Source organism: Bos indicus, chromosome 25 (assembly GCF_029378745.1).
Source record: "Bos indicus isolate NIAB-ARS_2022 breed Sahiwal x Tharparkar chromosome 25, NIAB-ARS_B.indTharparkar_mat_pri_1.0, whole genome shotgun sequence".
Taxonomy (NCBI): Eukaryota; Metazoa; Chordata; class Mammalia; order Artiodactyla; family Bovidae; genus Bos; species Bos indicus.
The window spans coordinates 2782129-2809147 of NC_091784.1; the positions used below are offsets into that span (position 1 = coordinate 2782129).

Below are 27019 nucleotides of genomic sequence, written 5' to 3' on the forward strand. Positions count from 1 at the left end.
CGTCAAACCCGCCCTGGCCCCGCCCCGTCGTCCTCCTCTCGTCTTCTAGCTCTCTCGCCTTGGCGCGGCCCGTTGTTATGACGACACGGTCGTAAATCCGCCATCTTCCTGCGGCGCGTTGCGACATGGAGGGCGCGATGGCAGTGCGGGTGACGGCCGCGCATACGGCAGAAGCCCGGGCCGAAGCCGGGCGGGAAGCGGGCGAGGGCGGGGTCGCGGCGGCGGCGGCGGCCTTGGCCCCTGGTGGCTTTCTCGGCCTCCCGGCGCCCTTCAGCGAGGAAGGTAACTGGGCCGCACGGGGCCGGGCGCGGCCGGGGTGGGGGCGGCTCAGCCTGGCTGGTGGAGGCCCTGACGGCCTGAGCTGCGGGCGCGACACACCCTCCCGGGCCAGCTTCCTTGCAGACCTCGTGGGTCTCCGCGGGACGCCTCAGAGATTTCCACGAGCCCTCTGGTTTCCTCAGGCCCTGGAGGGGCCTCACCCTGCGGTGCGCCGATCACCACCGCCGTGGGCTCCGGCGCCCACCGTGGATACTCACTGGTGTCCGAGTCACACGGGCTGTCAGTGGAGACTTTGGCAATAGGCTCCACCGCCTGCCGGCCCCGCTGTCTCCGCGTCTAGACAGGGCCCGGCCCTCCTCTGCGTCCCCTCCCACCTCACCTGACAGGCCACCAGGGCCCTGGCCGGGGTGTGGCTGAGGCTCCGGGAGGGCGGGGCCTCCAGTCTCTCCCGCACCCACAGGGAGGTGGCAGAGCCCAGTGCTGCAAAGGTGCAGGCCGCCCAGCCCCAGACCTGCCACGTTCTAGCTGTTTGATCCTGCGCAGGTGACCACATACCTCTCTGAGCCTCCATTTCCGCTTACAGAATGGAGACACCGGTGTTGACGATAATGTATGGAGCACTCATCCTGCCTCAGCCTTTTTCATTCTCAAGCCAGCCCTAGAGGCCATTATTGTTATTCCCATTTCGTGGATGAGGAAAATTGAGGTTTAAAGATGTGAAAGTGACCAGGTCACCCAGTTATTTAATACCACGTATTATTTGGATGCCAGGATTGTGTGACCCCTCAACACACTCCCTTAACTTCTGGGGCTCTGTCTTCTGGTAGGATGGTCGTGAGACTCAAAGGAGAGCATGCATGTGCATCTCTGAGAGCAGTTCTGGGGACCCATGAGGGCTACATTCACAGGGGCGCTGAGCCAGAATTCTGATCTCTGCCCTCTGAGCCTGTCCCAGGAGACTCTAGACTGGGCCAGGCAGGCAGGGGTTGGCTGGTGATACTGGGATGGTGGTCTTTGTTCCCACGGGGTTTGTATTCTCGGTACATCTTTCCTTGCTCCTTCTTATTCCAGCTTTCGTAGGGGCAGTACCAACCACCGTGGGGTCTCTTTGGAGGTTGCTGTGCCCTGCTGGGCTTGCCCAGGGCTTCCTCTCAGGGTTACAGGGCTGGGAGTGTTCCCCTCTGCGGTGGGGATTCCTTTAATGTCAACACGCTGGTGCCGAGTCAGACTCGGTGAGTGGGCTGGGAGGATTCGGAGGGTGGAGGCACCTGAGTGCTTGGCCGGTGACTGTGGGCCATCTGGGGGTTACCGCCCTTGCCAGGCGGCCTTCTGTGGGCGAGTCTCGGCTGTGGTTTGGCCCTTTGTTCATTAATCCAGCAGGCATCAGCTGGGCTCCTTAGGTGCTCCAGCCTGGGTTTGACCTTGAAGTGGGATTGCACATGAGGTGGTGGGAATGGACAGACTCTTACAAAAGCAGAAGGAACATCTCCCATCCCGGGTGCAAACAGCTGGGTATCTGGGGTAGACCTTCAAGTTTAGGTTCTGGCCCTAACACTCACCAGCAGAGTAGCCTTGATCTCAGGTTGTTTTTCCGGAGTGGGCATAGTCATTTCCATTTCTTCAGGGTGCTGGTCGGATTGGGTGATATCCCCAGGGAGGTGCCTGGCACACTGTAGGGAACTCAGGAAGCCAGAAGTCCTCCTGCAGGGACTGGCTGGTCAGCCTCGATGGTGAGGGGCTCAGGGGCAATGGCCCCTGGCCCTGGAATGTGGAGCCCCTCTGGGAAGTACCCCCCAGGCGTCTTCATCAGGGTAGGGAGGTGTTGCCCTCTTGGAACCAGTGAAGCGTCAGGTCAGAGTGAGAAAAGAGCGGGCATGGGTCAGGGCGCCTCACCTCTCCAGTGTTTGCCGGGTGCTGGCCTGTCAGCTGGAGCTGCACACAAACCAAGTCGGCACATTTTACAGATGATGAAACAGACCCAGACACGGCTGCTGAGGTGCCCGAGGGCACATGTGAACCCCGGATCCTCCCCCGTTCCCAAACCAGCATGGCTGAATCCCCCTGCTTCCCAGCTGCTCCCTGGGCCTCTCTGCCCTCCTCTCTGAAGTAGGGGCTTTGGATCCTGTGCCCAAGTGGATGGTCAGGGCTGCCTCCTCCCATATGTGGCTCTCTCTGGGGCAGGCCCCTGGTTCTAATGCCACCCCTGAGTGGGTGTGCCTAGGACCGGAGCCCCCCCCAGTCCCCCTGACTGTGGGCTCCTTGCAGATGAGGACGACGTGCACAGATGCGGCCGCTGCCAGGCAGAGTTCACTGCCCTGGAGGACTTCGTTCAGCACAAGCTCCAGAAGGCCTGCCAGCGGGCGCCTCAGGAGGCCCTGCCCGCCACCCCGGCGGCTGCGCTGCTGGGTCGGGAGGTGAGCACCACCCCCCCCCCGCCCCCCACCACCGCACACAGGTGTGCATACACATTCCCACCCCTCATCTGAGAGCAGGAGGAGGAGGTGGTGGCGTGGCAGGACACACCTATGCAGCTGGGTCCCTGTGACAAGGGGAGGGCAGAGGGTGGCATCTGGTCCTGGGTGGGGGGTGCTCTGGGCTCCCCTGGTCGGGCCGGGATGCTGGCCTGCTCAGCAGCCTCTGTGTGGAGCCTGCACTTTGGGGCCTGGGGTCTCTCCTTCCTTGAGGCCCATCCTGACTCAGGGACGTCACGATGGCTTTTGTCCTTCTGTCTGCCCTCCTGGCCTATACATGTGGTTTCTGGGGATCCCACAAATGAAGCGTGGCTCTGTTGTAAAAACGGCCACCTTTGTTGCACGCCGTGTGTACCGGAGCTGTGCACACAGTCTTACGAGGCCCATGGCACCCTCGTGGGCTGGGTACTCTTGACATCCTAAGCCTACAGGAGTGGGCGAGGATGCTCCGAGAGAAGTCGGTGCCTCCAGTCACCCCAGGGGGGCCCGAGGATGGGGCCCAGAGTTGTTTTGCTCTGCCCTGTGGTCTTTCCTGCCCCTCCCAGGGGTGTCGTCTTCTTTGGGAGGGTCCCCAGCCCCTTTCCCCTGGGGGCCCTTTCTCCTGACCCCCTGGCTGGGCTGGTGGGTGGAGGTCCTCCCTTCCTCTCTGTAGAGGCTCTGCTGGAGCTTCTGGTCACTTCATCCTGGAGTGCTCCCCGGGCTGCTCAGGGCTTCGTGTGGGGCCCTCGTTGGCCAGAGACATTGGAGTGATGGGGCTGACCCCTGAGCCCGGGGTGAGGGGTTCAGGCTGGGAGCAGACTGGGAGCAGTGCTCTGCAGGGGAGATGTGAGCCCCCGGGTGAACCCACACCTGATCCCTAGAGCCCTGAAGATGGGTCTCCTCCATCCCCCCGCCCCATAGCAGGTGGCACCAGGAGCAGCCAGCTCAGAGGAGCCCATCACTGTGGCCCACATCGTGGTGGAGGCGGCTGCGCTTGCAGGAGACATTAACCACTCGCCTGACATAGTTGGTAAGCCGGTCTGGCCCCACTGTGGCTGTCCACGCGCAGCTTTCTCAGCACTGACCCAATAGTCGTCCGTGGGCAGGGCTGGGACCTCTGCTGCCCATGCCCGTCTGCTGTCCCGGGAGCGGGGCCTGGCTGAGGAGGAGCTGGGGCCCTGTGCGCGCCTTCCCAGGGCAGGGCCTGCCGGAGGAGCGAGCATTGGGCACCAGGCCCCGCCCTGCCCGAAAAGGGGAGCCAGAGCCTGGCAGCCCTGGGGGACTGCTGGGCCTTGGGGCAGCTTCGCTTTGTGCACAGACCACGAGCTGGCTGCTCTCCCCTGCTGTGTCCCCAGACTCTCTGCCCTGGTCCTTCCAGAATCTTCCCCACTTTTCTGCCAGCCCCCACCGCGGCCCCAGTGCCTGCTCCCCACCCACCGTCAGCTCTGGAGGGTCAGGCTGGGGTGCGTGTGGGCGCCCCAGCTCAGCCCCAACCTGCTGCCTGACCCTGGCTGTCACCTCCCTAGCGCTTCCTCCCTCCAGCAATTCCCACCCTGATTCCCACATGGCTTTGGCTTTTAAGAGCGTGCAATGCCAAGTAAGGCTCTTTGATGGCTTTTTTAAAGCCGAAGTATCTCATTGATGTGCAGGAGGGGAGGGGGCATTGGGAGGTCTGGATAGGGTCACATGCTCCTTTACAGGGGACAGGGAGCGTGCTGCTGGGCCATTCAAAGGGCAGCCTGAGGGGCCCAGTGGCTGGGTGTGAGCGTGGCAGCAGAGAGGCTGGGTTGGCCTGATGCCACTGGAGGTGGGGAAGGGAATGGGCAGGGGCTGTGGCAGTACGCGAGTCGATAGCTGGACAGGAAGGTTTGGGTGACAGGGAGAACTTGGCCTTGGGAAGCCCTGGGGACCAGCTGGGGCAGGAAGAGGGGTGGAGGTGGCTTGGGGGACGGGGACCTCGGAGCAGGCAGCCTCCCTCTCCCCGGGGAGGCCGTGGGACCTGTGCCTGTCTCCATGCCGCGTTTCCCCCAACATTCCTGTGGATGAGGACAGTTGCCTGCCACTCCTCCAGGACAGGAGTGTGGACATGTGGGGCAGGGCTGGGCTCTAGCCCTGATGTGGCATTTGGTTTCTGGGTGGGAGGGTATCATGTGGGGAAACGCGTGCCCTAGATTCAGGTAGCACCTCCAGGCTGGCACCCTGGAGGCCCTGCCTGCCACCCAGCCTCCAGCTGGCCCACCCTATGCTCCAGGGGCTCCTCTCTGGGCACCCCCTGCCTCTCTTGCCCCCGGGAGTTTCCCTTCTGCAGACGTCCTGGGTGGCCCAGATGTCCCCCTGGCTCAGTGATCTGGAGCCCAGGCCAGAGTCCTGAGCCACCAGCTGCTGGCATCATCCCAGGATGGTTCCCAGCCCTCGCGGGGCTGGCGGGTTCACGGGGACCACACAGCTTCCAGATACCCACTCCAGGCCCCCTGCCTCTTCCCTTGGACCAAACTTGCTTTTCATCTCTGGCTCCAGGGCAACCACGATCCCCTTTCTCCAGCCCTTCCGTCTGCTGTGTGACACTCAGACTCAGGTCTGAGCCCGGCTTCTGGGGTGGAGGGAGGCTGTCAGCCCCGCAGGAGTGCCAGATGCCCTAATTGTTTCTGAGTCATGGAGCTTCCGTTCTGTTTTGGAAGAATGGCTTGTCAAAACACGACGCCGGCCTGAGTGAGATGGTTTCTAAGAAGCGGCTTCATAGCCGTTTTCCACACGTCATCTTCCTGAGCAGAAATGGTGAAGTGTGTTTACAGCTTAGTTTTGCACATTGTCACATTTCTTCAACACCCACGGAGCTGCAAAAGCCCAGCTTCCTCGCCCTGACTGTCCCAGGCGTGTCCAGAGCGATCGCTCTCCAGGCGGGTCCCTGGCCTGCCTGCCTTGAAACCCATGCTGGTGGGCAGTCTCAGGGGTGTTTCCTCTTCATGTTAGCAGGAGCCAGGGAGGCAGGCTGGCCTGTCCACTGCCTCTGCACTGGCGCTCGGCCACCCTTGGGGACAGCAGGGAACCTGTGCATGTCTTGTCCTGCGTGCCTCTTGGCTGGGGGCAGGGCATCTGTGTTCACATCCTGGTTAACTGTGTTCCAGAGGCCTGGAGTTCCTCTGGGCTACCCCGTGGATTCGGAGCATCCCTTCCTGCCATCCCTTCTGGCCGAGCAGGTGACGCGTGCTGGGCTGGGGTCAGTCGAGATGATCCCCCTGACCCCAGCAGGGTCCTCAGGCTCCATCTGAGGGCGGCAGGGCCGGTGGATCCCGGGGCTCAGGCCACTCTCCCTCTCCTCAGGAGGCGGACACATCAAAGAGGTCATCGTGGCCTCAGAGGCAGAGCCGGGGGACAGCGAGATGGCCGAGGGCCCAGGCAGCTCCAGTGAGCGGGGGCCCAGGCTCGCTGCGGAGGGCGAGCAGGCCCAGGTCAAACTGCTGGTGAACAAGGACGGCCGCTACGTGTGCATGCTCTGCCACAAGACCTTCAAGACGGTGAGGCCCCGGGGCCGTGGGCGCTGGTGGGGAGCCGGGCCTCCGGCTCGTCCCTCGCTGGGCGGTGCCTGAGCCTCGCCGCCCCTCCTGCACAGGGCAGCATCCTCAAGGCCCACATGGTCACGCACAGCAGCCGCAAGGACCACGAGTGCAAACTGTGTGGGGCCTCTTTCCGGACCAAAGGCTCACTCATCCGGCACCACCGGAGGCACACAGGTGAGCCGGCCTCAGCTCGCTGCCGCTGGCCCCGGGGGCTCGGCTCCTGGGTTTTGTCGCCCCTGACTCCTGGAGGTGTGAGGCCGGGGCTGACACCGCTCTCTCCGCAGACGAGCGCCCCTATAAGTGTGCCAAGTGTGGGAAGAGCTTCCGGGAGTCGGGGGCACTGACCCGGCACCTGAAGTCTCTCACCCCGTGTACAGAGAAAATCCGCTTCAGCATGAGCAAAGACGTGGTCGTCGGCAAAGAGGACGTGCCTGCAGGTCAGCCAGGGGGCTCCGCGGCTAGCCCTGGTTGCTCGGTACCACCCTGCTCCATGTGTCCTCACGGGCTCTCTTGGTTCTGCCTTAAAGGGTCCGGTGCCTCCACTGTGGGGCCTGTCACCCCGTCGTCGGCAGGTGAGCCCATGGAGACGTCGCCGGTGATTCACCTGGTGACAGATGCCAAGGGCACCGTCATCCATGAAGTCCACGTCCAGATGCAAGAGCTTCCCCTGGGCATGAAGGCCCTCGCCCCGGAGGTGGGGGCAGGTCAGGGGTGGCCCTTGTCTGCTCAGTCTGGGCCCTGTTCTAGGCACCGGCTCCGCTGGGAATGGGACTGACCTGGGCCTGCCTTCCTGGCACTCAGTCTGGTTGCAGGGGAAGGGAGATGAGAGACCAAGGTCGTGGCAGGGAGGGGTGAGGGGGAGTGGGCTGGGGGCCAGGGCAGGTGCGGGGAGCCTTCCCAAGTGAAGGCGCCAGGTGTGCACGGGGCTCTGGGGTGGCCCGCCGTGGAGCTGGCAGGCGGTGCCGAGTGCTGGACCGCCTGGCCAGCCCCCTCCTTCTGCCTCCCCTGCAGCCCACCAGCCCCCAGGAGCTTCCCTGCTCCAGCGAGGGTGGCCGTGAGAACCTTCTGCACCAAGCCATGCAGAACTCCGGCATTGTCCTCGAGCGGGCCCCCGGGGAGGAGGGGGCCCTGGGGCCAGCCACCCCCACCGCGTCCAGTCCCCAGTCGCCAGGAGACGCTGCCCCGGAACTGCCGCTGCTGGAGGTGGAGCAGGCGGAGACGGTAGGTCCCTGCCCCACCGTGGGCTCCTTCTAGGGGGGCTGGACCTGGGGTGCCAAGTCACACGCTAGCCCGGCTGCTGCTGGGTCCCTGGCCGTCCCTGGCAGTGGGAAGCTCCTCACCGTGTGCAGCGACTCGTCCCCTGAACTGCCTACTGCCTCCCAGGGTGGGGGTGCCTCAGTGTGGCCCCGGCCCTACTGATGGGGTGCAGCTATGGGTGCTGGAGGGGTGCTGTGGTCCCCCAGCAGGTGGCCGGCGAGGCCTCGTCTGTGCCCAGGACCCACCCGTGCCCTCAGTGCAGTGAGACCTTCCCAACGGCGGCCACCCTGGAGGCCCACAAAAGAGGCCATGCAGGTGGGTGGCGGGGTGACGGTCCTGGACAGCTGCGGGCGGCAGGCAGGCCGGGTGGCCAGTGGCTAGGGTGGGGCCCTCGGGTGGTGGTCCCAGCCTGACGTGGAGCATGGCCGCAGGGCCGAGGCCCTTCACGTGCCCGCAGTGTGGCAAGGCCTTCCCCAAGGCCTACCTGCTCAAGAAGCACCAGGAGGTGCACGTGCACGAGCGCCGCTTCCGCTGTGGCGACTGCGGGAAGCTCTACAAGACCATCGCCCACGTCCGCGGCCACCGGCGCGTCCACTCGGACGAGCGGCCCTACCCCTGTCCTGAGTGCGGCAAGTGCTACAAGACCAAGGTGGGCCCTGGACCCCTCCCGTGGCTGCCTGCTCCCTGAGCCCGCTCTGTCCCCGGTTCCCTGCCCCCTCGCCCTGGCCTGGGCCTGAGCCGAGGACAGGCCGGCCCTGATGGGGGCCGGTCTCTGCAGAACGCCCAGCAGGTGCACTTCCGGACGCACCTAGAGGAGAAGCCGCATGTGTGCCCGTTCTGCAGCCGCGGCTTCCGGGAGAAGGGCTCGCTGGTGCGGCACGTGCGGCACCACACGGGCGAGAAGCCCTTCAAGTGCTACAAGTGTGGCCGTGGCTTCGCCGAGCACGGCACACTCAACCGGCACCTGCGGACCAAAGGTAGGGTGGGGAGCTGGCAGGCAGGGTGCAGGGGGTGCCCACAACCAGCACTGACTGAGCTCCCCGCCACAGGGGGCTGCCTGTTGGAGGTGGAGGAGCTGCTGGTGTCTGAAGAGAGCCCCACTGCGGCCGCCGCCGTCCTGACCGAGGACCCACACACCGTGTTGGTCGAGTTCTCGTCCGTGGTAGCCGACACGCAGGAGTACATCATAGAGGTGGGCAGGGGCCTGCCGGGCTGGGATGAGGCCTGGGGTGGGCAGGGCTGACCTCTGACCCCCATCCAGGCCACTGCAGATGATGCAGAGACCAGCGAAGCCACGGAGATCATCGAGGGCACCCAGACGGAGGTGAGGGACTGGGGGACGGGCAGAGGGGCGGCCTGGCATGCTCATTGGACTCGGGCTGAGCTGTGGGCCGCCCACAGGTGGACAGTCACATCATGAAGGTGGTGCAGCAGATAGTGCACCAGGCCAGCGCTGGGCACCAGATCATCGTGCAGAACGTGACCATGGACCAGGAGGCGCGGCTGGGCCCAGAGGCGGCTGCAGCCGACACCATCACCATCGCCACCCCCGAGAGCCTGACGGAGCAGGTGGCCATGACGCTGGCCTCGGCCATCAGCGAGGGCACTGTGCTTACGGCCCGCTCGGGCACCGGTGGCGCTGAGCAGGCCACTGTGACCATGGTTTCGTCGGAGGACATTGAGATCCTGGAGCATGCTGGCGAGCTAGTTATCGCCTCCCCGGAGGGCCAGCTTGAGGTGCAGACGGTCATCGTCTAAGCACGGGCACCTGCAGGGGCTGGCGGGCCGGTCTGGGGCAGGAGCTGAGGACCTTGGGTTCCCTGCCTGTACTTGCCTGGCTGAGTACAGGCAAGAGGGGCTTAGAACTCAGACTTTGAGAGGCGATGCAGGAGTGTAAATAGAGTTTTTGGTTGCTTTACAATAAAATGTGAAAATCCACCGCTTGTGATGTTGTGGCATTAGCAGCCTCAGGGGCTGGTGTCTGGCAGTTCCCCCCTGGGGAAGTCCCCGCCTGCCCAGGCCACCCTTGAGGCTCTGGTGACTGGCCAGTCCACCCAGGGCTCCCATGGGGCTGGCAGCACCTTGGCGATGTGTAGGTGTCATTGGCATGTGGACAGGCAGTCTCTGCCTCTACCCTGCTCAGCTGGAGCTGTGACCCCGCTTCCTGTGGCCCGTCGAAGTGGGTGGGTGGGGATGCTGCTTGCCAGCTTCCGACCCTGGTGCTGGGGAATGAGGCCGGGAGAGCCAGGAGTCTCGGCTTTGTCCCTGAAGTGATGATGTGGAGAAGCAGCAGAAGATGCTGGGCTGTAAACAGGGCTGGTCTTTCCTGATTGGGTGCCCTTAGATTCCCTGCGGGGATGCAGCTTGAGGGAGATTCTGAGTGACCTAGTTTCTCGGGGGTGGGGACAAGAACAAGCCCTGGACTGTGGGCATGGCTGGCCCTCTTTTCCAGTCCTGATGCAGCTCTTGGGCTGGCAGAGCCATCTAAACCCCTGTTCTGATAGGTGTGGGGGCCCCAGATCAGTCTCAGGGTGGGCGTCCTGCCTCCCTGTCCCACCTCCCCCTGTGTGAGGGGGGCGGTCCTCTGTAGGATGAGAGGTGAGAACCGGGAGTACAGCCACCAGCTTCATGGAGGGGGCGGGATGCAGTGCAGTCTGGCCCCTCCCTGGGCCAGGGCTACAAATACCCCTGGAGCCAGGGCACCAGCGCTGCTGTTGTACCAGCCCTTGCAGTCTGTCTCATGCCACAGACACACCCCCAGCCTGGACCTCAGACCTCTACTGGGACACAGATCCTGAGCCTATCCACACCCCTCAGGTGAGTGCAATGTGGGAGTGCTGAGCGGGGGCTGGATGGGAATGGACTCTCAATATTTGGGCCTCAGTTTCCCCATGGAAGAGGAGAGTGGAGAAGGCTGTGAGCCCAGCAGCACCCTGGGGAGACCTGGGAAGCAGCAGGGGGCGGACGGTGGGCAGCAGAACCTGCCTGGCCCGGCTCCCTAGGGCCAAGATGAAGAGTGGGCTGGTGTGTCCCACTCCAGGTCCGCGCTCACACCCGGCCGTGTCTGTCCCTCTAAGACCGCCCATGGGCGGGCCCCTGACCTTACTGGCCATGCTGTGGGCGCTGGGGGCTTCCAGAGCCCAGGCGCTGCGCATCGGAGCTTTCAACATCCAGAGCTTCGGAGACAGCAAAGTGTCGGACCCAGGCTGCGGCGGCGTCATTGCGCAAGTGAGGCTGGGGGCCCGGGGCGGGGTCGCGGCTGGGCTCCTCGGGCTGATCTGCGGCTCACCTGACCCTGCACCTGCTGGCTCCTCCCCCAGATCCTGGCTGGTTATGATGTCATGCTCGTGCAGGAGGTGCGAGATCCCGACCTGAGCGCCGTGTCCGCGCTCATGGAGCAGATCAACAGGTGCGGCGGGCAGGGCCCAGCGTGGGAAGTCCCGGCCCGGACCCCAGGTCTCGGAGCGATGCCTTGACCCCAGGCCCGGCCCGTATCTCCGCAGCGTGTCTAGGCACGAGTACAACTTCGTGAGCAGTGAGCCCCTGGGTCGGGACCAGTATAAGGAAATGTACCTGTTCGTCTACAGGTGAGGGGAGGGGCCGTGGGGCGCACGGAGCAGGGATCCTGCTCACGTCGCCCACCCGTCCTTTACCCCCTGCCCCCAGGAAGGACACGGTGTCGGTCGTGGACACGTATCAGTACCCGGACGCTGAGGACGCCTTCAGCCGGGAGCCGTTTGTGGTCAAGGTCTCAGCACCCGGCTCCGGTGAGGCCCCGCCCCCGCCGCCGGCCCCGCCCCGCCCCGCCGCCGGCTCCTGACACCCAGTCTCTCCTGCAGCCGCCACGGAGTTGGTGTTGATTCCACTGCACGCGGCGCCGCACCACGCTGTGGCCGAGATCGATGCGCTCTACGACGTGTACCTGGACGTGATCGACAAGTGGGGCACCGACGTAAGCGCCCCGCGTCCGCAAGGCCCCGCCCCGCCCCCACGACCCCACCCGGGAGGGAGTCGTGCTCCTGGGTTGGCCACAGAGCCTCAGACCTGCCCGCCGTGCCCCGCAGGACATCCTGTTTCTGGGCGACTTCAACGCCGACTGCAAATACGTGCGGGAGCAGGACTGGCCGGCCATCCGCCTGCGCAGCAGCGAGGTCTTCAAGTGGCTCATTCCGGACAGCGCCGACACAACGGTGGGCAACTCGGACTGCGCCTACGACCGCATCGTGGTCTGTGGCTCCCGCCTGCGCAAGAGCCTGAAGCATCAGTCAGCCACCGTGCACGACTTCCAGGAGGAATTCGGCCTGGACCAGACTCAGGCAAGTGCTGGACCGGGATCCCAACCTCAGGGCACCAGGCACTTGCCTTGCACTAGCGTTTCTAGAAAAGGCCCTTAGAGGTTCAGGTCTGGCCGAATGGAACAAACCTGCGGTGGCAGTGTAGGAAGCTCTTTCGTCCCTGGAGTGGGGTCCTGAGACTGTGCTCCCAGCCCACCCACAGGCCACAGCTGGCGTAGACGCCAACACCTCCCCCCAGATGCAGCAGTTTGTTTGGACACCCAGTGGGCCCCTTCCTGGGTGGGGGGCAGTTTTCCAGGGTGGTGCTTGTGGGACTGGCTGCTCAGCAGGGTCTCAGGCTTGGCCCCTTCTCCCTCCAGGCCCTGGCCATCAGTGACCATTTTCCTGTGGAGGTGACCCTCAAGTCCCACTGACAGCCCTGGGGCCTGGCTGGGGCAGACTGCCTGCAGACTCTGGCCACAAGGAGCAAGCCCCACAGACTCCTCCAGCGTGGCCAGCCAACCCCCAGCGAGGCTGCAGGGCAGGGGCAGCTGGGCCTGGACAAGTGATGGGACCACTCGGAGCCCATTTCCCCATCTGTGAAATGGGCTGCCACCACCTACCTCATAAGGTTATGAGAAACATCTTCCAGCATGCTGGGCACGCAGCTGAGCTCGATAAACAGCACACACTCAGCCAGGGCTCCACACACGTGTGGGCTCTGACTCCTCCAGGTCCCTTCTTAGGGCTCAGCCCTTCTGGGACACAGACCTTGGTCCTGCCACCCAGTGGATCCCTCCTCCCAGCCCACCTAGGGGACAAGGACAGCCTGGCCTGCCCACACATTTTTCTGCTGGGAACCGACCACTTCCAGACCTGGCTGGCTCCGGAAGACAGTGCCTGTGCCCACTGCCGGAAACTTCTTGCTCTTTGTGTAAACTAAGTGCTTCCAAGCACCTGAACTGAGTGCACATGGGTAAGTGCTCTCACACACACGTCGTGTGGATGCGCAAGGTCAACCTCCCAATCCTCAGTGATCCTCCTCCAGCCTCGGTTCCCAGGTCTGCAGGCCTCTAGCAGCACTTGTGGGTACGACGGTCCTGTCCCACCCAGCACTGCAGCTGGCGGGGGGAGCTCAGGAAGGCTGTCCCCCTGCCCCCAGCCGGTTGGCGGCCCTGGGACTTGGGGAGACCCCCCTCACTGGTGAGCAGGCAGGCTGGGTTAGGGTCCCGCCCATAGAACCCCAACAACTCACTGTGGTACAGCCCCTTCAAAAGTGCCTTCCTGGTAGCTTCCTCCTCAGGAGCCTTGCACGGGGCAGAGGCTTGCCAGGGAAGCCTGCACTTGGGGTAAGCCCATCCCAAGGGTGGGGGACAAGCAGAACTGGGGTACACAGTGTAATTGACAGGGACCCGATGAGGTTGCTGGTTTTTGAAGCATCTCACCTTTGGCAAGATTTAATTGGCCTGAATTATACTGGAGAGTAAAACCTTTGTTTCCAAAGTTTGGACCACCTTTTCTTGCTAGATCTTTCTGAAATAACATTTAGGACACTTGCAATGTAAAGTGCCTCCCTTCTTACTCTCCAAGTTACCCAGTTTCTCGGAAATTTGTGCAGGTTTTCCATCCAAACACGGTGGCCCAAGGTCTTTTCCCATTCCCTTCTCTTGTGGGGCTCATCAGAACCCACCAACTCCCTGGCCTTATGCCTCTAGCAATCAGGCGTCCCACCAGCCAGGAACGAGAAACTCGAGGGCTTTATTCTGCTCTGGGAAAAGACAGCACGCATGCTCAATGGTGACGTTGCCAAGGTCCAGGAGGGGCCCACCTACCAGTTTCTTATCCCAAGTCCAGACACTGCTTGCCAGCTGTGCCCCTGCCCACCCACCAGGCACAAAGGGCACTTGGGAGTGGCAGCAGGTCTTGGGACTATGGCTGTGAGGATCAGGGCCTTCTAGGGAGATGGGCAAAACAAAGAGCTCGAAGTAATTTTAAATGGGCAAAGACCGGACTTGAGTCCTCTAGAGCCACGGTGCCCACAAGGATGGGTTTGGCCAAAACCCTGGCGGGCAGCGCTGCCCTCAGCCTTTCCTCTGTCGGAGCTTCTCCAAGTACGCCTGCAGCGACTTCTGGATGGAGTCTCTGCAGACGAAGCTGACAAAGTTCTGGGTGTCGGCGTCGCGCTGCCTCAGCAGGCGGTCGGCGGTGGCCTTTCGCATCATGTTCTTGGTCAGCTGGCGCGCGTGATCTGAAGAAGATGGGGCCCACCTGTGAGGACCCGGGCTCTGCGCCGGGGAGCGGTATTGCTGAGCTGCCCCAGACGGTTCCAGCCGAAACTCCGGCGGAAAACTCAAGTGAGCAAAGGGAAGAAAAGGAAAACCACCCGTCCCCTGCTGTCTGCCGACTGCTTTTAAAAACGCACAGGATGATACTGTGAAAACTGCCTTGTCAGCCCGTTATTTTCCCTCAGCTATATCATCAGGAATATCGTCTATGTCGCTAACTATTCTTTACCACGTCTTTAATGGCTGGCTGTGCAGTATTTGGGCATCAGCAAACCTGGTCCCCCACAGCTTAAGAGCTAAGAATGGTGGTTGCATTTTTACATACGGTGGGAAAAACATTTTAAAGGCTAGTATTTTGTGACATGTAAAAATCACCTGAAATTCAGAATTCAGTGGCTTGTTGCTCCAGTAACACTAGATATACTTCCTAGTTCACACACCCGCAGCCCTCACTCCGGTGCTGTGGTTATGGCAGTGACCGTGTGACCAGCAAAGCCGGACATCTCCCTGGCCCTTTACAGACAGTCTGCTGACCCCTGGTTTCTACTGTCGTTGACATAAGCACTCCTATTGCCAGATGTAGAACCTAAGAGCTGTTTCCAGTTGTCTGTGTAGTAGGTTGAATAGTGGACCCCGGAAAGGTATGTTTAAGTAGCCTGATTAGGAAAAAGATTTTTGCAGAGGTAACTAAGATGAGATCATCTTGGATTTAGGATGGGCCCTAAATCCAGGGAGGGCTTCCCTGGTGGCTCAGTTGGTAAAGAATCTGCCCACAATGCAGGACACTGCCTGCCATGTAGGAGATCCAGGTTTGATCCCTAGGAGACCTAGGAAGATCCCCTAGAGAAGGAAATGGCAACCCACTCCAGTATTCTTGACTGGGAAATCCCGTGGACAGAGGAGCTGGGTGGGCTATGGTCTGTGGAGTTGCAGAGAGTTGGGCACGACTTAGTGACTAAACCCCAATAACCATTGCCTAAATCCAGGGACGGGTGTCCTTAGAAGAAACGGGAGGTCTGAGATATAGAAACATGTAGAGAAGGTGTGTGAAGACACAGACAGGGGCTGGAGTGATGCAGCCTCAGCCCAGGAGTCTCTGGAGCCCCTGAAGATGAAAGAGGCAGGAAGGTGCCTCCCCAGGGCCTCTGCAGGGAGCAAGGCCCTGCTCACACCCTGATTTTAGACTCTGGCCTCCAGACTGTGCGAGAACGCATTTCCCTTGTTTTAAGCACCTAAGCGCCCTCACCCCTCAATTCTCCGTCTTGTCACTTGTTACACCAGCCTCAGGACATGAAGTCAGTCTGCTACTGTGAGCGGCTCATCTGTGTATGGCTTGAGAACTCCTGGTCTTACGAGGAGCCTCAGGCTGAGAGGGGAGGGGGCTCTGCCAGCCCACTGGCATCCCCACCCACCCCTCACCTGGAACGGCCAGCCACCGGGCCATCTCCGAGAGCGCCGTGCTCTGCACCTGGTCCTCTGGCACCACCTGGTCCACCAGGCCCACTTGGAGGGCCTCTGCCGGGGGGAAGAGCGACCCCAGCTGCAGGGCCTGCTCCGAGGCGCGGTGCCCGATGGTGTTCACGTATGTGTCTTTGAGCCTGGAAACAGACACCAACTCGGAGTTGGGGCTTGGGGCTCCTGGCCAGGGGGTGGGGGCGGTGGGCCTGGCCCCCGGCCTTACCAGAAGGGGGCGATGATGCCCAGCAGGGTCTCGTTCAACCCTATGCGGTACTTGGGGTTGTCAGCCAGGACCCGGCAGTCACAGGAGAGGGCGATGATACAGCCCCCCGCGGGGCAGGCTCCCTGCAAGGAAAGCCAGACCGCTGGGCTCCGGAGAGCTGGCCTCGCGCACGCACCCGGGTGCCTCCAGCCCCCTCCCCGTGCTGCACCAACCCCATCTGGGGGTGTGCACAGTGGGACTTGCTCGCCCATCAGCCCGCACACCCCTCTTCCCTCAGGCTCATGTCAGGGCTGCGAGTGGCTTCTCCTCTCTGCTCTTGTCTGGTCCCTCAGACGCCAACACGCAAGGAGCCTAGGCTGTCACCTCACTCCTGCTCCAGATGGCCCGGGGCCACCACTGTCCTCACCTCTCGCACCCACTGTCCACACGGAGGTGGCCGGCCGCCCAGCCCCACGAGTCTTCCCAAGCCTGGCCCTCCTCCTCTCCAGCCGGCTCAGGCCCCTGGCCTCTGCCCCACCCTTGCCTTAGGTTAGGCCAAAGCGATGCTCCCCAGAGGTGACCATGGGCCCTGGCTCCCGTCCCCACACTCACCCCCAGCATGTGGCCCCCTCTTCTCACCTAGTCTGTAACGGCAAGCTGACGACCTCTGCAGACCTCCCTGACTGCCCCCTTCCTCCCTGAGGGCTTTCTAATGGAGGGCCACGTTCACCTACCCCAAGGGCTGGCCCACAGTCAGCAACCCAGGTGGCCCCCAGGAGGAACACGCACGTTGATGGCGGCAACCAGCACCAGGCTGGACAGGTACGTCCGCAGCCACAGCTCCTGCATGGCCTTCCAGTACTCAGCGCAGTGGGCCGGGTTTCTCCCACATATCTCCGTCAGGTCCAGGCCGGCGCAGAAGACCCTGGGGCAGTCCTGGGGGGGCGGGGGCACCATCAGAGTCCACCCCGGGGGTGCACAGGCACTCGAGGGCCAGAGGAGCTGAAGTCACGCTCACCAGCAGGATGCCTCCCCCAAGCCCCCTGAGCTGGGGGCTCCTGGAACTCAGCTGGGACACCCTGGCCTGTCCCCTATGCATCCTGCCATATTCTTCCCCTTCCAGCTTCAAACGGGATGGGCAGGCAGCAGGGCCAGGCGCTCCCCAGGGACATAAAATGCAGGCCCTGTGTACCTGTGCACATGGCCCAGGCAAAGGAGTCAAGAGGCCAGGGAGGCTCCTGACATCAGAGAGGACACGTATTCTTGGCTAACCCCAAAGGGCCAGCAAACCACAGACCCGCAGAGGAGGAGGGAGTGGCAAGCGGTCAAGAAGACACCCCTCCCCTCCACCATAGGCCATCACTCATGAGACCGAAGGCTGGGGTGGGGGTGCAGACCAAGACAGAAGGGGACCAGTGCTCCCAGTGTGGACACCAGGTTCTGGGCACTCAGAGAAGAATGCAGGCCGGGGCAGGAGGGGACCCCCGGCTGTCACACGGGGAACCTGTGCCTGGGTTTCCCGCAAGCCCTCGCTGGAGCATGTCCGGCATCCGAGGCTGCTGTGAGGTTGCTGATCGCGGTCGCCGCTGCAGATGACAGCCACCCCCGCCCCCCAGTGTCCGTGAGGAGGGGCGGCCACACTCAACATCCCCTACATCCTCATACAAAGTGACTGAAGCCAAACGCAGGGCAGCCGTAAACGCGCCCTGAGCTTCTCACACACACGGTGCCCGTGTGTGCACAGCACCTGCAGGCTGGCCTTGTGTGGGACGCGGACCAGTCTTGCCTCTAAAAAGCGCCCCTGGGTGGGGAAGCTGGGCCATCGGTATGGGTGTCCTACTGTCTCACCGGCCGGAATCTTGGGGGTGGTGAGCCGCCCTGCTCCAACGATGTGGCAGGACGGCCGTCCAGCTTCCCAGCCTTCCTTCTTAACCTCCTCCCGCCGCAAGCCCCTGGCTCCTCCTCCCCACCATCCCCCAAATTCAACACACTTTCTCAGCACCGAAGTGGACGGGCCGACGGTGCAGCCCACAGTCCTGGCACTGGAGGAAAGCAAAGGCAACGAATTCTATTCTGGATGCGAGCAAAGCAACTGCATCGATGCCAGCCGGGGCGACTTCTGCCAGACAGAAGGCATGGGGACTGGCCTGTTTCTGCGACTTCTGAGCTCAGTGATTCTTTTGCAGGGGGTCGAGGTCAGGAGCGAGCGAGCAAGGGAAACTGCTGTCTGTTCTCGCTCCCTCCCCCGACCCCGCTGTAGCAGGGGCCCCAATAAAGCCTTGCCTGAATTTCTTGTCGGGCCTCTAGTCAATTTCTATTGGATGAGCAAGGCCAAGAACCCTGGTAGGTACCAGATTTATGGCCCCCAGTGTGTGGCTCATCCCCTTCTGCGGAGGGGCTCTGGGCACCTCTGGGACCCTGAACGCAGCTTCCCAGTGGGCAGCAAGTGGCCACCTGAAGCCTGTCTTCCTGACCCCGGGGGCTCAGGTCCCTCATCTAGGCAACACTGTCCCCGCCTCCTCGTCCTTTCCCCGCTCCTGCCATTTCTCGGCTTCTCCTCTCTGTCCTCTCCTTTCGAGAGTGCACACCGGGCAGCCACAGCCTCACTCCTCTCGGCTGGTGAGACCTCTCGCCGCCCATGGTGCACCTCGACCTGTGGCCAGCAGAGGCCAGAGAGGCCAGCCTCACCCGTGCAGACCCTGGCCTCGTGGGCCATCCCTGCCAGGAGAGTCACAGTGAGAGGTTCAGTCCGCATGTCGGGTAGTGCCTGGAAGGCCCACTGATTTTTCCTGTTCTTTCTCTTTTTCAGTCTTTTCTGCCCCTCCCGTTTTACCTCTCCCTTGATCCTCACACCTGCACTCCCATCCTTTTTTATCTGGAAAACTTGCCGTATCCACGAGCTTTTGTCATTGGTATCTTTGTCTTACGTCGTTCTGTCTGTCCAGCTGCCCTGCTTATGTGGGCGCGGTGGAGGACTTAGGCCTTGAAATACAAAGGCAGCCCTTGTACTGTATGTCTTGAACACTGCTTAAGACTCCAACCCTGGGTTACTTGGTGGGATTTTAAAGAACAGAAAAGAAAGGAGCTTTCGTTTCTCCCTTCTCTGCCTCTGCAATGGAACTGCGCTGACTGCGCGCTCGGAACTACCTGATTCATCTGTGTCCCTCAGAATGAAGGGAAAAAGCGTCGGGGGAGGGCATTTTAAATTCAAGCGGGAAAACTACGAGGCCTCTGGCTCTGTCTTTATGTAAAAATTAACTTGTAAATGGGCTGTCTTCAATTAGCTTAAAGGCAATTGAGCCCTTATATATTCTCAGAAGCATAGAAGAGGCTCATCAGAATACATTTTGGGCTCCTGTGATCTGGGAAAATAGTCAATATTTAATTAACTTCTGGTATTAGTGCTGGCTTAGGCCTGTGGGTTTAAGTAACTCAGACCTGTACTTTAGAGTCACACACGTTAAGTACAATACTTTCACTGTACCTAGGGTTACTGAAAGGAAGTGCATACTGTTCCTGTTGTAAAATTTGTCACCAGGGAAGCAACCCAACATGATTAAATTTTTAAGTAAGCGTAAATGGGATTAGAGCTTTTTGGTAAAACTCTAGAGGAATAGTTTTGTGTTGAAAACATCCATCTCAAGCAGTCCCTCCCAATGTTGGTACCTTAAAAACTAAAACGAAGTAAAATGAAAGGAATTCACTGGGTTCAAGGACCATTTCAAATAAGATGAAACAATCAGAACACGGATGGCTAAACAGGTGTAAGCTGACCTACTTCTGTCTTCTTGTCAAAGAGAAAAGAAGCTGTTTGGTGCTACTTTGAGATGGCCTCTGCCAACCTACAGAATGCCAGTGCAGAAGGCCCTTCGTGGCAGCTTAAGGAAAGCTGGGTGTGTTTTCATAAGGGTGTATGAGGAGCATAAATACGTTTTGTTTGTTAAAGGAAAAAGAATGATTCTGTCCTAAAGCTGGTTATTTCTCAATGGAAAGGGCAAGGGACAAAGTATGGCTAATGAAAGTTGCAGAAGGTCTGCTGAAGAGAAACACGGAGAAGAGAGTTTTTATGTGGTCAGGACTTTCCAAGGTTGAAATCAATTTAACTGGGTAAGTGGGTTTTATTCAGAGCAGGCTGATGCAAGGCGTGATTTGGTTTCTGTCTCTCATAAGAGAACAAATTTTCGTGGAATGCCGCTTTTGACATCAGGTTGTGTGAGTTTCTGTGCCTTTATGTGATCTGTAATGACCTTTGCAATCTTTTTGTTTTCCACCTTAGATCAAGAAATAATTGTTTCACAGTGACCTCGATTCTATCAACCTACGATTCTATCTATCTATTCTAAAACATTGTGAGATTTTGGGTGGACTTTCCAAATATCAAATTGAAATTATAGTTCTTTTGACGTCCAGCTAACTTCGAAACTGATGTCCCCAGAGAGATCCAAAGCTAACTGGGTTCATTGGCTGTGTTAAATTCCATGGGAACACTGTCCAAACTCACTGTTGCCTATCTCAGATGGGACCATCAGGCTGTCCCCAGTTTTATCGCGATCACCAAACAGATGGGGAGGGGGCTTGGGGTGCTTCCGCTGTCCAGTCTCTCCCCTTACTCTACGTCCAAAAACCCCGTGGGAACACTCCCAGCTCGAGGCTCTCAGGTCCTGGCCCCGTGACATTTCCCACTGCGCCCAGTTCCAGTTCCTCCAGGATCTCCTTCCCTCCAGGCCCCAGCAGCCCAGACACTGTGACTACCTACTGGGCTGGCCACTTCCAAGCAGCCCACTTCCTAGGCTTTCAGTTCAGTTTAGTCGCTCAGTCGTGTCCGACTCTTGGCGACCCCATGAACTGCAGCACGCCAGGCCTCCCCGTCCATCACCAACTCCCGGAGTTCACTCAGACTCATGTCCATCGAGTCAGTGATGCCATCCAGCAATCTCATCCTCTGTCATCCCGTTCTCCTCCTGCCCCCAATCCCTCCCAGCATCTGAATCTTTTCCAGTGAGTCAACTCTTCACTTGAGGTGGCCAAAGAACTGGACTTTCAGCTTTAGCATCAGTCCTTCCAATGAACACCCAGGACTGATCTCCTTCAGAATGGATTGGTTGGATCTCCTTGCAGTCCAAGGGACTCTCAAGAGTCTTCTCCAACACCACAGTTCAAAAGCATCAATTCTTCGGCGTTCAGCTTTCTTCACAGTCCAACTCTCACACCCATGCATGACCACTGGAAAAACCATAGCCTTGACTAGATGGACCTTTGTTGGCAAAGTAATTTCTCTGCTTTTGAATATGCTATCTAGGTTGGTCATAACTTTCCTTCCAAGGAGTAAGCGTCTTTTAATTTCATGGCTGTAGTCACCATCGGCAGTGATTTTGGAGCCCCCAAAAATAAAGTCTGACACTTTCCACTGTTTCCCCATCTATTTCCCATGAAGCGATGGGACGACATGCCATGATCTTCGTTTTCTGAATGTTGAGCTTTAAGCCAACTTTTTCACTCTCCACTTTCACTTTCATCAAGAGGCTTTTTAGTTCCTCTTCACTTTCTGCCATAAGGGTGGTGTCATCTGCACATCTGAGGTTATTGATATTTCTCCCAGCAATCTTGATTCCAGCTTGTGCTTCTTCCAGTCCAGCGTTTCTCATGATGTACTCTGCATATAAGTTAAATAAGCAGGGTGACAATATACAGCCTTGACGTACTCCTTTTCCTATTTGGAACTGGTCTGTTGTTCCATGTCCAGTTCTAACTGTTGCTTCCTGACCTGCATATAGGTTTCTCAAGAGGCAGGTCAGGTGGTCTGGTATACCCATCTCTTTCAGAATTTTCCACAGTTTATTGTGATGCACACAGTCAAAGGCTTTGGCATAGTCAATAAAGCAGAAATAGATGTTTTTCTGGAACTCTCTTGCTTTTTCCATGATCCAGTGGATGTTGGCAATTTGATCTCTGGTTCTTCTTCCTTTTCAGATGCACAATCTCACATCACCCCCACATCAGGGACACTGTTACATCATAAGACGTGAGCATCAGAGACAGCAGATCCCCCTCCGGAGAGCCCTGGCGGCACACTGGCACTGGCTGGGAGGGCTCCTCCAGGGAACCCCTCACGCGAGGGACCAGAGATGGCTGGCTAGGAATCGACGGGAGAGCAGAGGACTCTCACTCCAGAAGGTGAGAAGGGCATTTGGAGGACCCCCGAGCCCCTCCTGACAAAAGCCTCCTGGTGAAATGCCCCTGGGACCCGAGATTTCATTTCTAGGAGTGCTCTCGGCCGAAGGTTTCTCAACATGGGAGGATCCTCTTCTAAGCCAAAAGAAACACCTCGGGACCGTATCCTTAAAAACTGGAAATCTAAAAAAGCAGATGGGCTGAAAAGGGAAAAACTTAAACTGTACTCTAACACTCCTTGGCCTTTATATAAGTTGGGGGGATGGAAAAAAACTGTGAGGGAAGAATTATAAACATATGTACAAACTCAAAATATGCCTTCCTTGTTTTACATGCCCATGCAGCTATCTGGAGAGAAAGGAGACTTTTATCGTACTTTTTTAGAAAGAGGACTTGGGGCTGAGATTTTACATCTCATAGAAGCAAAACTCTAAATGAGGCTAGATTCCCTGGCCAAGATTATACCTGATAAGGACTAGATGGACTTTTGTTGTCAAAGTGATGTCTCTGCTTTTTAATATGCTGTCTAGGTTGGTCATAGCTTTTCTTCCAAGGAGCAAGTGTCTTTTAATTTCATGGCTGCAGTCACCATCTGCAGTGATTTTGGAGTCCCCCAAAATAAAGTTTCTCAATGTTACCATTTTTTCCCCATCTATTTGCCATGAGTGATGGGACCGGATGCCATGATCTTAGTTTTCTGAATGTTAAGCAGAAAAGGAGTGGTTTGTGCAACTGCCAATACTTTTTGTCACATAGGAAGTTAACACCTCCTTCCAGGTAGAAACCAACACCAAGACCCGGAGGAATGCTATGGGGAGGGAGGAGGGAGGAGAGTTCAGGATGGGGAACATATGTATACCTGTGGATTCATTTCGATATATGGCAAAACCAACACAATATTGTAAAGTTAAAAAATAGAATAAAATTAAAAAAAAAAAAAAGAAACCAACACCAAGAAAATCTGTCAACAAGCCATTTGACTTCCACAGATAATTATCTACTAATCCTTGCCATTCAATGTGGGCAAGGAAATGAAAACTGGTTCTCCAGCTTGTTCTCTTCGATCCCGCAAGGCATAAAGTCTTCTGCCAGGAGGTTTTCACTTTCTCACAGCCCTTGTCAGTCATATGATTTATGCTGCATTTTGTCTGGTGCGGTGTTGTCTGCCTACTGTTGTAAACCTGCAACTAAGACTTTTCGGTCCAAGGAGAATTCAGAAGGAAAAAGCCTGCCCTGAGACCTCGGCTCTAGGACCTGCCTGGAGAGGGATGGGGAGCACTGCTCTTGGAACAAGCACAGTCTCGGGGGCCAGCCTGGGCGCCAGGAAGCTGCTGAAAACCAAGTCCGCACAGGGTCCAGACTTCGTGAAGTCGCGTGGTTTCAAGGTCACCCCTGCCCAAAGGAACCCGCTCTCACCTACATCCAGGCCCGGGTATGGAGCACTGAGGCCTGCCCCAGGGCTTGGCCCCACAACTGCGTGGGCCTGGGAGGCGGTCGGGGACAGAGGCATCAGCCGCCTGCGGGCGAACCGGCTGCCCCCAGCCCAGCTCCCTCGAGTCACACCCAGGACTATGACCCCTGAAGGCCTGCAATCGCACCCGCACTTGGGCTGCCTGGGTTTTCTCCAGCCTGTGATGTGTGTGGAGGCTTTCTGAGCTCGGGGCCTTGGGGGAAGCTAAGGAGCACTCACGGAAGTCAGGATGACGCCACGGAAGGTCTTGTCATTCTCCAGCTTCTCCAGGCTGATGACCAGCTCCGTCAGCAGCTCCAGGCTGAGGGCATTTACGGGGGGATTCCTCAACTTCATCACGGCTACCCCTAGTTTGAAAACAAAGAGGACAAAGCTTGTTGCCAGCACAAGATGGGTGCCCCCAGTCACCTATGCGAAGGCCATGGGAAGACACACAGCTGTTGGGTTTTTAAATTGAGGTGAGATTCACGTATCTTATAATAAAGGGAACCCTGTACACATTGGCAGTTACCATTCCTCCCATCCCAGCCCCTGTGTGTGTACTAAGTCACTTCAGGCAAGTCGGACTCTTTGAGACCCTACGGACCAAAGTCCACCAGGCTCCTTTGTCCATAGAATTCTCCAGGCAAGAATACTGGAATGGGTTGCCATGCCCTCCTCCACGGATCTTCCTGACCCAGGGATCACTGATCACTGATCTCCTTCTTGTTCCTATGGACTTGCCAACTGTGGACATTTTATGGAAGCGGAATCATAGAAAATATGTGACCTTTTGTGTCTGTCTGCTTTCACTGAATGTTTTCAAGGTTCATCCACGAAGTAGCAAGTGTCAGTGGTTCATTCCTTCTCAAGGTCAAATAACTTTCCATGACCTGTGTACAGCAGGTTCTGCTTATCCATTCACCGGCCAGTGGACACTTGAGTTAGTTCCACCTTTTGGCTATTGAGAGTCATGCTGCTGGGAGCACTCACATACACATTTTTGTTGATCTTTTTTGGGGGGGTTAAGTGCATTTTACTTTTAGACAACCTACATGACACGTTTTTTTTCCCTCACAAACAAGGCCTCCACTCCAAATAAATCAATGTTCAAAACAAATGAAGAGCTCACGATGATATCAGTCCAATTTTCTCCCAGATACCAAGTCTGACATCCTCATGGGAGCAGACGGCCTTATTGTAAGTGAGCAACTCTAAGAACTAGATGTGTGAGGAGGAACTCCAGTGGGCGCTTCTGGTTCACACTTGTTTAAGGATCAAGGGTAAGAATATCAGGGGCCGGATGTTCTTAAAACTCTCCATTTAAACATACATTCTGCCAACAGCAGGAAAAGCGGGAGTGAAGGGCCTGCCCCTGTGGACAGCGCGGCTGCTGGCCCGGCTGAGGCCGTCTGTACCCAGCGCCTGGCCCAAGGGCAGACCCTAGGGGCTTCAGAAATGTCATCCTACGCAGAAGAATCAATCTGAATTTTCAGAAGTGAGCTCCCCAAACGTGGTTCGTAGGTAAGTTTCTGAAGCTGACTCTGGATCTTTGCTGTTTAGTGAGACAGTATCTAAGAGCTTGGGGGAAAGGTAGAGGCCAAAGGGGAACAGATGGATTTCGATATCACCAGTTAAATAATCACACCCCTGGCATGGGGTGGGTACAAAATAAATGTTTCTTGAATGTTGAACAGAATCCAAAATCAACTTTTTAAGAAAATATTATTTTTAATGGGGGGATAATTGCTTTACAATATTGTGTTGGTTTCTGCCATACATCAACATGATAGCACTTTGGCACTTAAATGAAAACATTTTATAAAGCACTTTTACTCCATTAATTCCTCCAAGTCTCAAGATGCCTGAAGGCCACCTGGGTCTGGCAATGAGAACCATGCCTGGCTTTCAGTCAAACTCAACCTCCTACCAGGATAAGCCGGCAATGTTTATTTAGGAGGCTCGGAGGTGGGAGGCCACTAGACAGCTTGTCCTAAAATCTATCTGTCTCTGCCCCCAGGCCCGCTCAGGACCTAGCTCTGAAGGGCTCTCTGGTGGAGAAAGCACAGCTTTTTCTTTCAAAAGTGCTCTTTCTACCTCTTTTTTTTACCCACCTTGGAGACTTTTAAGAGGTGTTCTGATGGGGGTGGGTAGGAGTGATTTTACTTGTGGATCCTGGCTGTAATTAAAAAATATCTGCTGGGTTCTGTGCCACCTGGGAGTATTAACAAAAAGTTAAAAATGTTATTCCAAGATGCTTCCAATTATTTTCACTTCCCAAGTTAATAGCACATACCCCAAACTTTAAAAACAGAAACATGTTTATCTTCATAATGAACTGGGGCGGGGGGCTTGTGGTGGCGGTAGCGGTCGTGGTGAAACAACTCGACTGGTGATGACCCTTAGCTTTGAACTCAGCAGAAACATACTTCAAAATCAGGTTTTATCTCGGTCCGGATTCTAGGTCTGGGTCCGGAGCCGGGGGCCCCGCGGAGCCCGCTCTGCTGCCGGCTGCGCCCCGTTCCCCACCGCGGGGATGCCGGGCGCTCGGGGGCGCTTACCTGAGGCCGCGTCCGGCTCCACCAGCACCCGCTGGCTTCCGAAGCGCCGCGCGCCATCCCCGCCGCCGCCGGCCGCCGGCTCCGTGCGCCCAAGTGTCGTGCCCCGGAGCAGCGCCCCTGCGGAGGTAGGCGAGAGATTGTTTATCCCGCGCGCCCGGAGCCCCCACTCCCCCGCGGCCCCGCGCCCCGCGCCGGTCACGCACACGGACGGAGCAGGGCGCGTTCGGCAAAGCGTACTCCCGACGCCAGCGCCATCTTGGCCGAGAATGGGCAGGTCGCGGCGCCGGGGTGTGATCTTGCAGTCCGCCCCGCCCCCGGGGCCCGGGCCGCTCCTCCAGGGCGGAGCCTCGGGCTCCGGGGAACAGGACGTCTGGGCAGATTGGACTGCACGTAAGTCACGGAGCCAGGGGTTTGCGCTCAGCGGCGGCCAGGGCCTGCGGGGACCTGGCTCCGGCCACCCCGCAGAGCGTGGGCACTGGAGCGCCACTTCCTGCTGGCCACCGGACTTGCAGCTGCTAGCTTAGCCTGGGGCAGAACAGCCCGGTGACAGAGAACTCAACTTTCACCTTCTCAAGATGCAGCTCATTTCACCGGGGCTCCTCCTGGGGGAGGGGGAGGCGACCGCTTCCCTTTGCCCTCAATCCTGCTGAACACACACTGTGCTGGCATTCGGTTTGAAAACGCTGGCACAGTAAGGGGCAAGGGATTATAATGTCTTAAGCGTTCTTCCTTCTGGAACAAACTCGTTTTTGAGGTGGGGAAATTTTTCCATGGCCATCGAACACAGCAGTGAATGAGATCCATCTTTTTGGTCGGGCAGAATTCAAGGCTCCTGGAACACACAGTTGCTAACTCCCCTGGTGGTCCAGTGGTTAAGACTGTGCTCCCAAGGCAGGAGGTAGGATCCTGGCCAGGGAACTAAGATAAAACACTTTCAAAGTTTTCCTGGTTAACGTGTTTTGCAGCTATGACTTTGGAAATGAAACCAAACATTTATTTTAGGCAATTGTGTTTAATTCCCTCACGACTGACGCGGCCTTGGGGGGCAAGGGGCAGGAAGGAGGCAGTGAACCCG

The 27019-nt window shown here is 58.3% G+C and overlaps 3 protein-coding genes across 7 annotated transcripts; 2 read left to right on the plus strand and 1 right to left on the minus strand.

Moving 5' to 3' along the window:
• E4F1 (E4F transcription factor 1) lies at positions 1–9481 on the plus strand. 5 transcript variants are annotated; one of them, XM_070779464.1, is made up of 15 exons: positions 1–282; positions 2545–2693; positions 3654–3759; positions 5855–5926; positions 6051–6244; positions 6340–6460; positions 6571–6723; positions 6814–6980; positions 7298–7507; positions 7750–7858; positions 7975–8192; positions 8322–8520; positions 8593–8735; positions 8805–8867; positions 8945–9481. In XM_070779464.1, the coding sequence occupies exons 1-15, from the start codon at positions 126–128 to the stop codon at positions 9299–9301; spliced, it is 2418 nt and encodes an 805-aa protein (XP_070635565.1). In that variant the 5' UTR covers positions 1–125; the 3' UTR covers positions 9302–9481. The 5 variants fall into 5 exon arrangements, with proteins under 5 accessions (XP_070635565.1, XP_019843500.2, XP_019843501.2 ...); XM_019987941.2 differs by having other exon boundaries at positions 2–282; positions 3651–3759; XM_019987942.2 differs by having other exon boundaries at positions 2–282; positions 3651–3759; positions 7753–7858.
• A 127-nt stretch (positions 9482–9608) lies between these two features.
• On the plus strand, positions 9609–13320 carry DNASE1L2 (deoxyribonuclease 1 like 2). The gene is given in 6 exon segments (XM_070779469.1): positions 9609–10360; positions 10584–10771; positions 10864–10952; positions 11047–11130; positions 11210–11495; positions 11608–13320. Coding segments are annotated over 5 exon segments (933 nt in total). The 5' UTR covers positions 9609–10360; positions 10584–10627; the 3' UTR covers positions 11938–13320.
• A 236-nt stretch (positions 13321–13556) lies between these two features.
• On the minus strand, positions 13557–26249 carry ECI1 (enoyl-CoA delta isomerase 1). The gene is made up of 7 exons (XM_070779468.1): positions 26148–26249; positions 25945–26061; positions 23624–23751; positions 16552–16698; positions 15784–15905; positions 15522–15700; positions 13557–14065 (listed from the first exon to the last, which is right to left on the minus strand). Exons 1-7 carry the CDS (start codon positions 26197–26199, stop codon positions 13899–13901), a joined length of 912 nt encoding a protein of 303 aa, XP_070635569.1. The 5' UTR covers positions 26200–26249; the 3' UTR covers positions 13557–13898.
• Positions 26250–27019: the final 770 nt, after the last annotated feature.